The 15,038-nt window shown below is 38.2% G+C and overlaps 1 protein-coding gene across 6 annotated transcripts in view; it reads left to right on the plus strand.

The window, feature by feature from the left end:
• EXOC2 (exocyst complex component 2) overlaps window positions 1-15,038 on the plus strand; it is a 128,350-nt gene that overhangs the window by 53,917 nt on the left and 59,395 nt on the right. For 5 of the 6 annotated variants that reach the window (XR_008465148.1, XM_054193557.1, XM_054193560.1 and 2 more), the window contains exon 12: window positions 11,610-11,735. The exons of the other annotated variant lie outside the window; for it this stretch is intronic. Coding sequence is in view for 4 of the 5 variants with exons in the window: in XM_054193557.1 (XP_054049532.1) it covers window positions 11,610-11,735 (126 nt within the window). In the remaining variant the exon portion in view is untranslated. The remainder of the gene's footprint in view (window positions 1-11,609; window positions 11,736-15,038) is intronic. 6 annotated transcript variants of the gene reach the window in all.

Below are 15,038 nucleotides of genomic sequence, written 5' to 3' on the forward strand. Positions count from 1 at the left end.
GAGTTCACAGGGTGCATCGCACATGACAGTGATATCAGTAAGTTTTATCTTAAAGCATGTGCAGACCATCTTTGTTCCACAACACAGTGGGGAGTGCTGTAGGACCAGCTGGAACACCGGGTTGATTCCCTAGCCTTTTGGTCAAAATTCAGAACATTTCCAAAACTTCCCCATCTTCGCTCCTTGTCAAAATCCTGATACACCACCCCACCCCGCAACATACAGCTATCAGGAACAAAACTCACTTTTAAAAGCAGCCATGGTTAACAATTCTAAGCTTGCTTTTTCTCCACTCATTTGCAAAGTGTTATATAGCCATCTCCCGGCTTCTTAGTGAGAAAAATAGGGGCAGGAAGATATTAAGTGCTGAAGACTTTTTTGTTGTAGTAGTCGTATAATTTTGATATGCACGCTCCAGTAAACGAATGGAAAATGTGTCTAAATTCCTAGGCTTGTCTTGAAAATCTCAGCCTGTTTGGTGTTTTTCTTGCAACAAATCTTCTTACGTCAGACTTAATATCCAAGGGGCTATTATGTTAGCAGCTTTGTTTGGCTCCCAGAAGAGAGAATTTAAATAACTTGAATGGCCGCTAATGCATGTATGAATAGTTAATATTTAGTGCATATATGAAACATGCTAATGTTTTATCACTTTCATTAAAGAGCTCATCAAATTTCAATATTCTTTCCCCAGCCTTTTATGTGATCCTTACTAATGTAGTTTTTGTACAGATTGTAAAATACTCAAGAATTGATCCTAGTTGATGGAGTTTCCCACTTAGTATCTATTAGGACAAAGGAAGGTTGTTGAACATGGTTTTTCCTTCTCATAGATCTTTAATTTTGGCATACACCAGACAGAAGAAGGAAAAACTTGCAAGAATTGGAATTAATTGCCAAGTAGAACAATGCTGATTCTGATCAGACACGTGGAATGTATTTTTAATCTACTTTAAGAGATTTATGCTTTTCAAACAGGAAGAGTGTGGGTTTTTACTCACATTGGCTATGCAAGACTTTGAGGAATCTAATCAACTTAAATAAGTCAGAAACGTGGTTTATATGTTTATAAATTCGTAGGCTATTTTTAGAACAGAGTAGTAATACATTTTCAAACGTTGAAGTCCTCCACTCTTAAAACATGCTTCCAAAAAAGATTATTTTGTATATCAAGCATTTGGAGGAAGAGGTGGGTCATAAGGTTGATACTTTAATGTAAAGGGCATTAAATCTTTTTCTACATTTCCCTTCTCAACAAGGGTAATAGATGTTGTTTCCAGCAGATAGTATTCTTCATACTGTAGGTGCTGGAATAAGCAGACAGCAATTACAGTTCCACTTGAACATACCAACAATTTTTGGCTATTTTTAGCTTAGTTCTTCTGCTGAATCTGTGGGTTCAAACTGACTGAGTCAAAACTTTTGAGCATAGTAAACTTAAACCTCAGTAGCAGATTGGATATATTTTTGCATTTGTGAACAATTTTTCAAGTTTCAACTGAGTTCATGCTAAAGTATTTTGCAATTTTATTTGTTTTCAATGCAGAGCTGTGCCCCAAGTCATTATACGTGAATTTTACTACACAAAATGGTTATGGAATTAGATGAAAGCCTTTGCTTTTCTTACCTGGAAAAGTCTTTGTTGAAAACTCTATTAGACGTTCTGGACCGGATTTTTGTAGCTGATTGTCAAACAGTAAATCTAATCAAAGAATTTATTTGCTGGACATGAGGTATTCAGGAAGGGAAGGTTAACTTTGCCATTATTTGCTAAACAAGCTAAACCCCAAATCTAAGTGAGTTTTAAGGAGAACTTACTCCAAATTCAGTCACTGATATGAAAAGCCAACAGAGTACCCTCAGTGGGATGAAATTGTTCTAGTTATCTCCATGCTATTAGGAGGTTGACCCTTTAGTCATTACAAGTGAAATAACTTCATTTTCTTATACAGAAACAGCATCTTTTCCTATCTACTTTAAGAGATTTAGTGATGTATTGTCTCATCTAGGCCACTAGTAATGACAGTCAGGACAAATCCCGAATATTGATAAGAAGTAAATCTGCTTTTCTACATCCTCTGTAGGTTCCTTATCTTTGTCTGATGATTGCTGTCTTGTTAGTAACTGTACTTTCAAGGCTCTCCTAAGTATAGTTGAAGAGGGGAGTGAGCTAATACAAATGCTGAGGTGTTTGAAAGTGCTATCAGAAAATTGTGTATTAGAGAGATATTTAAATACATGTGTATTTAAATTTCATATCTAAGTATATATTTTTGATCTAAATAGGAATCCTTCACTCTCAGTAGTGCTATCACATGAAGAGCGTTGGTTTTTTTTTTTTTTTTTAAAAAAAGCCACTGTGCTTCACTATTACTAGAGATTAACTCCATTTTGTAGAAATAATCTGCAGTTGTAAGTATGTCCTAGAACTGTAAAGTGTCATAGTATAGTAAAATCTCTGATGCAGCCAGAAAGAAGAAACAGTGGCAAGTTTACAGGGCTGTAATGGTCTTGGCGTTCTCTCCTGGAATTTGTTTCAGGGGTTAGCAGAAGTCCTTTGTTTTTCAAATACCGTCTGTTTTCAGTTAATCCAATTTGGGTTAATATTATTCCAAAAACTAAAAGGTATATCAAGCTGTGCTAAGCTTTGTCAACTAATTTGGCAGTGTGGCTTAAAGGCTGGCAACTACCAACAGCAAATTATTCCATTGGATGTTTCCTTTGATTTTAACAGACAATTATTAATCGTAAAAGATGCAGTAATCTGATCATTAGCTGGTTCATTACATGCTCAGATATGGCTATTGTTACTCACCCATAAACGCCTTTAACCTATCTCTCTCTTGCTCTGTATAGCCGTAGCAGACCTTCCTCATTTGTGAGGTTAAAAAAAATGCAGGCAGATGATGCTCATACTATAAGAAACTGTTGGAATCCAAGCCCGCATGTTTTAAGGAGTGAGAGAATATGCTCGTATGACAGCAGACCAAAATTTCTTCTGCTCTGAAGTACTCTGAAGTATGAGCAGCCAGAATAAAGAGACCAAACAGCAGAGCCAAAGTCATCGTGGATGCATGAGGCAGTACAGGGGATGCCCAAATTGTAAAGCTTCTGTGCTTGTGTCCGTGCATTAAGCCGTTCTGCTTCTCTGATGGTGAGATTCTGCCATTAAAGGTGCAGTTGCAGATAGAGGACCCACGTGCAACTGGCTTGGAACTCTAGCTCTGATGATGTGATAATGCTTGTAAATATATGGATTTATTAACTTCTTATGTTTTCAATTGAATTTTTGTCTGCTTTTCTAATGGAATGTGCAGTTGTGCTCCTTCATTGTTTTTTAAACCTTTTTTTAAATGGTTATGAAGTTATTTCCTGAAGCATTGATAGATTCCTTTTATAAATCTGATTGCTGCCCACTGGAAGGACCTGAAGTAGGTAAAGCAAATTTGCTGCTCTTACTTAGTATGTAGATAAAATAGAGAGAGGGAGATGCATGAGGCTGAACAGACATCAAAAATAGCACTTTTGAAGGCTATGAATATAAAGCTTAACATAGAAGAGCACTGTGCTCACTCAAAACAGTATTTCTTAAAGCTCTACCAAGAGATAGTTGAATGATGTACTGAATTGTGCTGGTATTTTATGCCTTGCATTGGCTGAAGTCTGAATTGTTGCTTCTGAACTTTGAACTTATGATTCGTAGAAGTCTTGGGACTTTCAAACCTGGTACCTGGATAATAAATGGTTTCCTTCAATGAAGATTTTACATATTCGTAATTTTTAACTTTACTTGTCAGTTCCCTGATTATTAGGGCATAATTGTAGTTTTTCACCATGGCTTATGCTTCCCAGACTTATTGGAGTACAGGAAACATGGGGGATATAATGACGTAAAATGACATGAAAATAAATGTAAATAAATGAGGTTTAGTTTAAAATTTGCCTGGGGCACTGGGCAGATAGCCAAAATGAGTTAAGCAGTGGGATTCTTAACGTGAGTATCAGGGAAAGAAGCTATGGAGGTTAGGACTGTTTTCTGTGTGGCCAATGGTTATTTGCTTAGACTTTAATAGTGGCTTAGTAGGTTTCATGATTCTTTGAGCTAAAATAGATAGGGACTCTCGTCCAGTTGTTGTCAAACTGACTGAAAAAGTCTTAATTTCTTAATGAGTCTTTCTGAGATATTATGTAACATTATTGCAACTAAGCTATCTGTTAATACAATTTAGAAACTAAGACTGTAAATGGAAGCACTACCACAGTTGTAGTGTGATCTTTCTGCTACCCTTTGGGTTGCAAAATACATAATATACAGCCTATAAAGTTCCCAACATGGACACAGTTCTTGAAACTGGACCATGCTAATTCGATCATTGTGATTTTTGTTGTAGTTCTTACTGCTGTGAAAAAAAGTAATTTTTGCAGCACTCAGAATATGATGCACAGCTCTCCAGATTTTGTAAAAAAAAAAAAAAAAAAAAAAAATCAACTAAAGAAAAAACAACAAAAAAACCCCAAAACCATGACCATGCAGGGCTTTTCTGTGCCAGAGTAACAGCAGCTGTGCATAGTGTGAAGGAGAGAGGTGGATGCTTGGACCGTGTTGCTCTTTCTTCTGTGCCACACTGAGATTCTATTCACCTTGCAATGAATGATCCATCTTTGTTAGATCAGACAGGCCGGCAAGGCTGGTGTCAAAAGGGCCTTTTCAATTTGTTATCCTAGCAGCTGGTTCTCTTCCATTGCCTTTGCTTACTGTACATCTGGAAGAAGACTTCTTGCAGCTGGGAGCCATTTCATGTCTAAACCACATCCCCTGTCCATAGCAGAAATACCCTTCTGACAGCAGATGTCAAGCAAACCCTTAATGGGTTATTAATTACAAAAAAAAAAAAAAGAATAAAAATTAATCAGTACAAAATTTAACATTGGATTTGTTTTCCCCTTTTACCACCTGTATCTGTAACTTTGCTGTTATCAGATTCTACTAAAAATCCCGAATATGTTCGGAAGTGTAGGAGGCATTCTTATTTTATATAATACTTCAAATAATATTTGAAAATATAAAAAAAATCAAAATTAAAAAGATCAGTACTACTGAAGTTAAAGTGAAACTCTTCTGTGCCCACAGTTTTACCTTGGTGTCTGCTCTAGTCTTCTAAGTCCTTATTCGGGCAATTAAATAAAAGCGGGTTGTTTTCAAAGTTACTGAGGATCTTAATGTCCACTGGTGCGTTTTACTAGTGCTAGTAAAATGACATCGTTTTTATTTATGTGCTGAACTTGAAGTGTTTGGCTCTTGCTTCAGTATTTTTTGGCCTGCAGGACTGACAATAAGGCATACCCTTAGGCTGTGAAATACTTAGAACACCGCTAGAAATAATCAGCCCAATTACCCTTTTTGTAATAAATGGAAAAATAGTTTTAGTATAAATGTATTTAGCATACCTAAGATTAGCCCTAAGATTTTAAAAAAGCATTCATTTTTAAATGCATTCCAAAATCTTTTTTCTCCATAAAGTGCAGCAATTTTAATCTTCCACACACATCTCTCTGCTAGAAATACAACCCATTTTCTTCTTGATCATTTAAAAATATTAGATTCCTAATAAATGTAAGGTTAGAAAGAAAAGATACTCCAAAAAAAAGAATAAAATGCAGTCATTCATCTGTTGAGCAGGTTAATTTTTTTTTTTTGATAATTTCTCCTGCTCGCCTAATTTCTTGCCTAGACAAATTGAAATTCTCAAAGCGTTGCCCTTGAAAGGAATCTTATCCTGGTTGTGTCAGTGCGGGCTCCAGGCACAGTGTGTTTGGTCAACAAGCAACAGTGGGTGGTCAGGCTGTAGCACAGGACAAGGGCCCGCTGTGCACAGGAAAAAATGTTCAAAGGTGTTTAAGGGTGGTAAGGAAGTCTGCCGCCCCTTCAGAGAGTCGGGAGGCTATAGATCAGCCTTCCCTCGCTATGATAGCCTGTGAGAAAATTCACTGTAAGATACATAATGGATGAAAGAATACAGTAACTGTATTCACCTGGTTGCACATCTATAGGGTCTTTTTTAGTTTAATGTTGCTCATACACGCGCTGTATATGTCCATGCAGCCTGTGTAATGACTGATGTTTGGCTTACCATGGAAAATTGCACTGAAAAACTACTCAGACTGAGGTTAGTCACTTGTTAACAATGTTCTTCATCACTACAAAAAGTACAGGCACTGTATTATCCTCTGGTCAACTCATAGCTTTTGTACAAAGCTTTAGCTGAATGTCACACAAGTGATGCGCCGAGAATTGCGGAGTGGCTGAGGCTGGGTTACACGAGGGAGGTGGGAGATGTGTGACTCCCATGAGAAACTTCTGCCTGTCAGACTGCAAGGGGAGGGGGGAAGAAACCAAGCAGAGCTGTGGAACGATGGATAGTGCAGAACGATTTTTACACTCAGTTTGGTAGTAGTTTGGAAATATGAAAGTAAAGCCGCTTTTAAAGATTTAAGTCTTTGACTGGTATGCAGATTGTGGAAAAATCTATTTTGGGCAAACTTCATGTTAGTTGTCTTTTCAATGGAGGCTGTGATATGCTGCGTGCCAAGAGCATGCAGATAACATTACCAAAAAATGGGGTCAAGGTATGTACGTGAGCCATAGGTACTGTAGGCACACAGGTACCCTGTGGCAACTCCAGTATTGATAAACTTAGAGTAAACCTGCAATTAAGGGTCAGCACAGATGACTTTTTATTTACGGAAAGGGAAAGCACAAATTAAATAAATGACCTCCAAGAGCATTGTGCTTTTTTTTCTTCTTAGATCCTTGTTTTGGTGAGATCTCACTGCACTAGAACAGAAGAGGTCTGAACAAAACTGTTAACTATTTATATTTCACACAGTATCTGAATGTTTTTATTTCGTTCTACATACCTTTAAAATATCTGTGTGCAAAAAGATGAAACCCAGTAAAATCCTTTTTAGAAAAAAAAATTAAAGCAATGTGAAGACCCTTAAAACTTCTTACTTGATCTCCTAATGATTTTACAGTTGTAAATGTAATAAGGCTTTAATTACAGTTCTGGTTTGTCACGACTGGTAGAAGAAGAGAATGTAGTACATCTATTTTTCCTGTGTTTCCTTGGTTAAATATACACTTGGCACTGGAGTCGCTGACAGATATGCTCAATGTAGATGCTGTATTTTGGAAAAAAAATACTTCTCTAACTTCAAAGATGCAGTATATTTTTAAAAAAAATGAAGATCTGCAAGGAATGAATTGTTCATACTGTTTATACACCATCTTAAAAAGTGTTAGCACATTAAAAAGTTAATTTCTTGAAACTTTAGATTGTTGCTGTCCTATATTCAGGATCTAGGAATGTAGAAATAGTACACAAATCGTACAGTGAATAGGCAGTAAATTATTATTTGGGTAGTTTATTTAGGTTTGTAAATATTATTGTCTACAGTCCATACTAATATTAAATCATTGTGTTCCATTATGCTGCTAAATTTAAGCTGCTGGCTCCAGAGAGGGAATGAGTTGGGCTGGGAGAAAAATTGTTTGTAAGTTAACTCTCACTTTTTTTTTTTTTACAAGATTTATGCGTTAGTGTGCAGTCTTCAAGCGCTATCTTCTGGTAGGGTGAAAGCAAAATCAGCTTTGCTAATGCAGTCCAGATGTTTATTAGTCCTGAGGGTATATGGGCTGTTGTAGTTCCCTGCTGCTGTGTTATACTTGCTTGTAATGCTAGACAACCAATTAAGAAATTAGTTCATGTTAAACTTTCTTTTCCTGGTACAGCTGCAAACTGATGATGTGGTTTTTCTGGTGGAACAAGAGAGTATTCTTTACATGTTTTCTGTTACTGGTGAATATATAAACCATTTGGGCGGCGTGGGGTTAGCGTTATCAGCAGCAATACGGAATTTTCAGGTTTTCATCTACCTCAAGCAAATGGTTTTAATTGAACTAATTCACATTAAGATGTTTTGGTAAGTGTGTCTGTTTTTCTTAATTCTGAGGTTTAATTGGCACTGTCATTTTTAGAGACCATCTGTTTACAAGAAATTCCTTGTATTAGCAAGGCGTTTGAAAGGTGAGAACCTAAATTCTACACGAAGACATCAAAGAGGAATGTTTTGGTGTATCATGGCTTTTTTTTATTGTAGTCTTTGTGAAAATAGCGTTGCTGCACTTTTAAGGGTTTGTTTTAGCACATGCTTTAACGAGCAATAACTGTGGCAATTCTGATTTGTCCTTCTTGGCATACTTTTTTTGGCCAAATGGGACGCGCATATGTTAAATCTGAGGCAAATTCTTACGGAAGCCCAAGAACTATGTGAGGCACTTAAATTTCTCAGGATCTTCTATACAATTTTCTTCTTTTTCTGGGTAGCATCTCTGTAAGATTCTGAATGAATGGATTTTTTTAATCTGGAGAGGAATTAATTTGTTTTGGTTTTTACTTCATTCTGTAAGGTTGTTGAAATGTTTTCACATAATTATTGCAAATTTACTACATTTAAGATATATTTTAGAAGTCATAGTGTTTAAATCATAAATGCCGATGATGTGTGACCTTATACAGATCTCTGCTATATGGGTAGTTGCTTAGTACCTGTCAATAATAATTAACTATTTGCATTTGCAGCATACGTACCTTCTTAAAAAACTTCTGAAAGCTTAGATTTTTTACTTTCATATTATTTTGTATTTTTAGTCCATTCAGAAGGAAAAGTCTTTCCCCAAATTCTTGTTCAAACTCATTGTAGATCTTGTCTGTGGTGACGGTGGATAATACACTTAAATCACTGCAGCGGATTCCATATTGCTGAAAATTCATAAATTTTAAAGATGTCATAAAGATGAGTTGTTTTTAAGAAGTGGTGTAGTAGTGATCGGAATCATAATACAGGATAAAGATAGTACGGATGGGTTCACCAAGTCAGTTAATGCAGTGGTGTCCATCACGATTGTGAATGAGGTGGCAAATTGGATCTATTTACATAGGCGTCTTATAGTATGAACAGTAATAAAATGAATGGAGGAACCAACAGTTAGCTCGGTAATGATAATGTGTATTTGGTTTGCGTGGCAAGGTTTTGGTAGTGGGGGATGGCTTCTGTGAGAAGCTGCTAGAAGCTTCCCTTATGTCTGATAGAGCCAGTGCCAGCTGGCTCCAAGACAGATCACCTGCTGGCCAAGGCCAAGCCCGTCAGTGACAGTGGTAGGTTCTGTGAGAACATATTTAAGAAGGGGTAAAAAAACCCAAACTGATAGCAGCTAGAAGAGAGGACTGAGAATATGTGAGAGAACACCAAGGTCAGTGAAGGAGGAGGGGGAGGAGGTGCTCCAGGCAATGGAGAAGAGATTCCCCTGTAGCCCGTCGTGAAGACCCTGGTCTGGGGGCACACTGTAGAGGTTAATTGTGGAGCAGATATCCACCTGCAGCCCATGGAGGACCCCATGCTGGAGCAGGCGGGTGCACCTGAAGGAGGTTGTGACCCTATGGGAAGCCCACGCTGGGGCAGGTTTGCTGGCAGGTCGTGTGACCCTGTGGGGGACCCACACTGGAGCAATCTGTTCCTGAAGGACTGCACCCCGTGGAAGGACTCGCGTTGGAGAAGTTCGTTGAGAACTGTCTCCTGTGGGAGGGACCCAGTGCTGGAGCCAGGGGAAGAGTGTGAGGAGTCCTCCCCACAAGGCGGAAGGAGCAGCAGAAACAACATGTGATGAACTGACCACAACCCCCGTTCCCTGTTCCCTTGCTCTGCTTGGTGGGAGGAGGTAAAGAAAATCGGGAGTGAAGTTGAGCCCGGGAAGAAGGGAGGGGTGGGGGAAGGTGTTTTAAGGTTCAATTTTTATTTCTCATTACCCTACTCTGATTTGATTGGTAATAAATTGAATTAATTTTCTTCGAGTAGAGTCTGTTTTGCCTGTGGTGGTAATTGCTGAGTGATCTCCCTGTCCTTATCTCGACCCACAAGCCTTTCATTATATTTTTTTCTTCACTGTCCAGCTGAGGAGAGGATGTGATAGAGCGGTTTTGGTGGGCACCTGGCATCCAGACAGGGTCATCCCACCAGACAATGCCACAGTGAAAGGCCACAGAAAATCTCTTTAAAAGCCATTAAAGAATTATGGGAGGAAGAACTTCTTTCAAAAGGAATTAAAACCCAATACTGTCACCTGTTGGAAGTTTGTGATAAGTTTCACAATACTTAATATTGCTCTTTATGTCCCAGCTGTTGAAGTAAAGTGAATAGGTATATCTTTACTGCCATACTGGTCTGACAGCAGCATAAATTCAGAATAAATATTCTTAAATCCGTTTTATTTTGTGTTACTCTTGAATCTGATTAGTGCAGTGTTACAGCTGGTGCTCTTGCTGTGTGGCCTTCCTGTTATTTTAAGTGAATGTAGGTATTGATGGAAAAGATCAAGCAATATAAACCTAAATGCTGAGATTCTCAGTAAAAAAATCAGCGTGAATTACCAGGAGAGGTTTCATCTCGATAGAAGAAAGAAATTTTTTACTGTGAGAACGATCAATGACTGGAGTAACCTCCCCAGGGATGTGGTAAAGTCCCTATCACTGGAGTTTTTCAAGATGCAACCGGACAGGGTGTTATATAATCTCATTTAGGCTCCCTTTCCCGGAAAAGGTTGGACCAGATGATCTTTTGAGGTCCCTTCCCACCTGGGCTGTTTTATAATTCTGTGAATTGCAATTAAAGTTTATCTGTTACAGCTCAGTTGGCCAATGCTGAAATTATTTTTGATGGTTTCTTTCAGAAATGTGTCTGCAAGGTGAAATGCACACAAAAGCAGCAATTTAGACTTTAAAAGAAGTATTGGCAGTGTTACAGTACATTAAAAAAAATCATGGTCTGCTCATTGTTATATGGTTGTTTTCCGAAAGGTACAGTAGACTCCAAGTATCCACCTCTCTCAGATTAGATCATTACTTAGGACTTGCTAATAGTGACATACATATAGACAGGCACCCAAAGGGGGAAAAAAAAAAATATTTGATACACTGGGAAATATTTTGTGTGTTTGTAGACATGTGTAAGTACGGGGTGTTTTACAGACATGCACAAGCATACACTGCATCTGCTCCGTGGTCGATGGATTCTTTCTACCTGATCTCTGTAGAGGTCAAACAGCTAAGAAGTAGTTGAACCCTCTGCCCTTAACTGCTTCAGCTGGAGGCACAAGAAACTTTTGGTGTTGAAAAGTATATTTAGACGTACACCAGAAAAAAAGTGTGTGCCCTGTCACTAATGGCATAAATACATATTTATCTATGGCTTGCAAGCAACTAATTGTAGGGCATTAATTAAAGTAAAACCAGAGCAACATACAGACCAAAGAATGATATTTCCCACATGGTACTTGTGGTTTTGGCTTTGCTACAGGAATCAATAGTGGAATTATTGAATAGCATTGATGTGGATGAACAAAGAGTCTAAATAAGTGAGACTAAGAATGTGTTTGCTACATAACTTTTGTCTTGTATCACTTCTGAATTAAATTAGAATTCCACAGGCAGCATGCAGTTTCATGTCGATTGGTGTGCAAAATCTTTATAACTTCTTTTCCCCCCCCTCCCTAGGCAACTCATTGCTCCACAGCCCCATGTTAGACCTGGACAGTGATGTGCGTCCGTCACCAATTGGCCATCTCAGTCAAACTGCTTCATTGAAAAGGGGCAGCAGCTTTCAGTCTGGCCGTGATGATGGTAGGCATCTGTTTTATTTGGAAAAACAAAGCTGCAGTTCCCGATGTCCCCTGTGTGGTGTAACAAAAAAAAAAAAAAAAAAACACCCCAAACAAACCCCCAGATTCTCTGTGTTTGTTTTGGTTTGGTACCAAATAAAATTCTTTCTTCTCATGCATTACCGTTGCTTACTAAAGGGTTCCTCTGTGTTTTTTGCAAAAGTAGTTCATAGCTGAAATCTCTTTCTTAAAATGTAGTCAAGGTAGTAAGAGTCTTTTTTCTACAAAACCAGAATTATTTTTTTTTTTGGCATACATAACCACCTACTGCCTACCACCTTTTGCTGCTGTTATACCTTTTGTGTTGTGGTTGCTAAGATGACTCTCTTTGCATTTGGTTCTTCTGTGACTTCAAATATCTGGTCCATGTTCTCTAATTCTGCAAACCCGGAAAGGGAAACAAAGTGTGTGACTAAGTTCAAGCAGTGTGTCCACAACCAGCTGACCCTTTTTTTGTCCTAAGTGTCTTCAACACCCTTGTCCAAACAACTTCACCTTCGGGAGTCTTGCAATGCTGACATCACAGGAGACAGAAACCATGTTTTTCACAAGCTAAGTCATTTCTTACCGAAGTGCTTTTTTTGCAGAAAGTGGGTTTTTATGAAGAACTTTCTGGCTTTGGTTTGCTTTGATGTTGCTCTTCTCCCAATTCCATGGACTTCCTTGAAGAACCGTCCATAAATACCTGACTTTTTTTTTTTTGAGCAAAAAGAGGAATCTGTCAAGAACATGGAATGAAGAATAATGAGAATTGTACGTTCTTGTGCTGCTACAGGGTATCTTCACATGGCAAGACAATTAAGTTGTGTCACAGTTTGAGGGTGAATGTTTGTATTCCAAAATGTAAGTTACACAGACTCCTCAAAATGTACGTGTATACCAAGTAATTACATTACTGTATTACTGTTACTCCTGTCCTTTCTCAGCCCAAAGCCTTGCATGAAGTTGATTAACAAGTTTTACAGAGTAAAACGGTAAATTCCTGGTTGTCGTTGGATACCATCCACTAACAATACACATGCCACACTTAATGTAGCAAGCAACATCCAAAATCCAGTTTATTTTTTCCTTGTTTGAATTATTTTGCATGTGTTTCTGGTTAAAGAGTTGCATTGAGAGAAGGCAATTCCAATTCAGTTGGCTATCTTTGCTTTTCAAGTCTTAGTTATGGATCCATAACCTTTTACAAACTGGAGAAGAGAAGTCTGCAGCTAGCTTTACAGATTCTGTAGCCATGAGTTAACCAAGACTCAAAGGAAAACTGGAGGATTGGTCAGAGCATCATAATAACCCACTGCAAAGACCCTAGAGTTAGAATGAGTTTCCTCTGAGTTGGGTTTATTGGTATTTAGTTGCAAGTGCCTGCTGCATGCTTACAAGCAGTTTAAATCTCTACCATCCCTTGCTTTTCTCTGAGTGGAGAGCCAAAGCAAACCAACCACTTAGGATACCTGTGCAGGAGCTGCCATTCCAAATATGCCGTGATGTGCTGTTTTCAGGTTGCTTGTGCATCCTTTTGGGTTTTAGCAAATTTGAGGAGCGGTGTCTCTGGGGTTTTTGGATGTTTTGGTGTGGGGTTTGGTTTTTTTTTTCGCTAGTGTGATTAACAGTGATTGTCCATGAGATTGTTTGAACAAATTACTTTAAATTCAAAACCGCACCATTCAAATAACATTCAGCTCTTGCTTGAGCATGTGTTCATGAGGATATGTAAACAATAGCTGTAGTTTCATCTTTAGGATGTTACAGCACAGATTATAATAGAATAAATAGAATAAAAGAAAATTTCTGCTTTAACATACATTGGAGCTTTCTCTAGCGACAAAGTCAAAATATCCTGAATTTATGGCCAGGATGTCCTTTTGACATGATGTGCAATAGGTTATTCTAATAAATATCTGCTGTCTGCAGACTAGGGACTAAGGCAATCTTTGAAATAGGCCTGAATTGTGCTTCCTGGAGTGGAAAAGAATTTCATACGTGAAGTAAATCTTGCCAGTGTATTTCAAGTTAGGACTAGACATCCCTGGTTATAACCTTGGGTTCGTGGTGGAGCTTTTGGCAAAGATGAAATGGTTTCTTGAAGGAGCTGAAATCTTTTGGTTAGAATTTCGGGTTTGTTGGTGTTACAGAGCCTCTGTTGCTATAGCAGTGTTGGCACAGCTTCCTGGCGTAGTCACAGCTTATGTTAATGAGTTTTTCTGCTACTGGGTCTAGACTAGTTCTCTGACAGTCATAAACCAAGCTGGCAAAAGTAGTGCTCTCACATCCTGTGTCCGGCCTATGAGCTTTGGTAGTTGAGTTTTGAAGTTTTCATGCCTGCTAAACAGATGCATCGTTATCAGCAGAGTTATGCTTCAGTTATGTCAGTCTCTCTCCAAATTTTGGGCTTCTGTTGTGATTTTTTTTTTTTTTTTTTTTTGGATTTTCAAATACTAATCCAGAGTCCCTGAACATTTTTGCCATGAGGAAAAAGAACATTTTTGGGTACTGCAGATGTTTATTTGTCCGCTAAAGAAATGGACCAATAATTGACCCGCACCTTGACAAATGGATGCTGCTGAAGGCACGCTGTACTTCAAGGAGATTCAAGACTGGCTATCAACACAATAAAACAGTGAGGCTCTGGTGAAACCCACTAGTTACCTAGCCTCCTATTAGGCAACTGTTTTTGCCTAACTGGCAAACTCCTGTTCTGTGTAGGCAATATTCTCTGGCAGAGTTAAGACAAAAAGTGCTATTTCACCCAACATCTTTCTGCATTTTGACAGAGTTATGTAGGATAATATCATGTTTTTAACTTTTATCATTTATAAAAGACCAGAGTTACACACAAAAAGCCCTACACCAACAAACGTGGACCTCTTTAAGTGTTTTGGGTTTGTTTTCTGGGTTTTTTGGTTGGTTGTTTTGGGTTTTTTCAAAAAATCCGTGATTCCTTTTTCCCAGTGTTCTAAAGTTTACTCTAATTCTTGAGGTTAAATATTTTGTTTTGTTAAACTGTTTTGTTAAAACAACATAAAAGAAGGTTTCAATGGAGAAGGCAGATGGTTATAGAAAAGTATTTCACAGGCTTTCCTTTGTTTTCTGTGTTAATTAGTACTTTTTTCTTCCCTTTTTCAGCTTTCAGCTTTCTCTTTACCCTTCCCCCTTGCCCCCCCCCCCCCGCTTTTGCCCCATTTGATAAGAAACTGAGAAAAGTTATCTGCTGCCAAAATGTAAGCTATTTCCCTGATGTGTTTTAATAGCCAGCATACCAGGAATG

Source organism: Rissa tridactyla, chromosome 2 (assembly GCF_028500815.1).
Source record: "Rissa tridactyla isolate bRisTri1 chromosome 2, bRisTri1.patW.cur.20221130, whole genome shotgun sequence".
Lineage (NCBI taxonomy): Eukaryota > Metazoa > Chordata > Aves > Charadriiformes > Laridae > Rissa > Rissa tridactyla.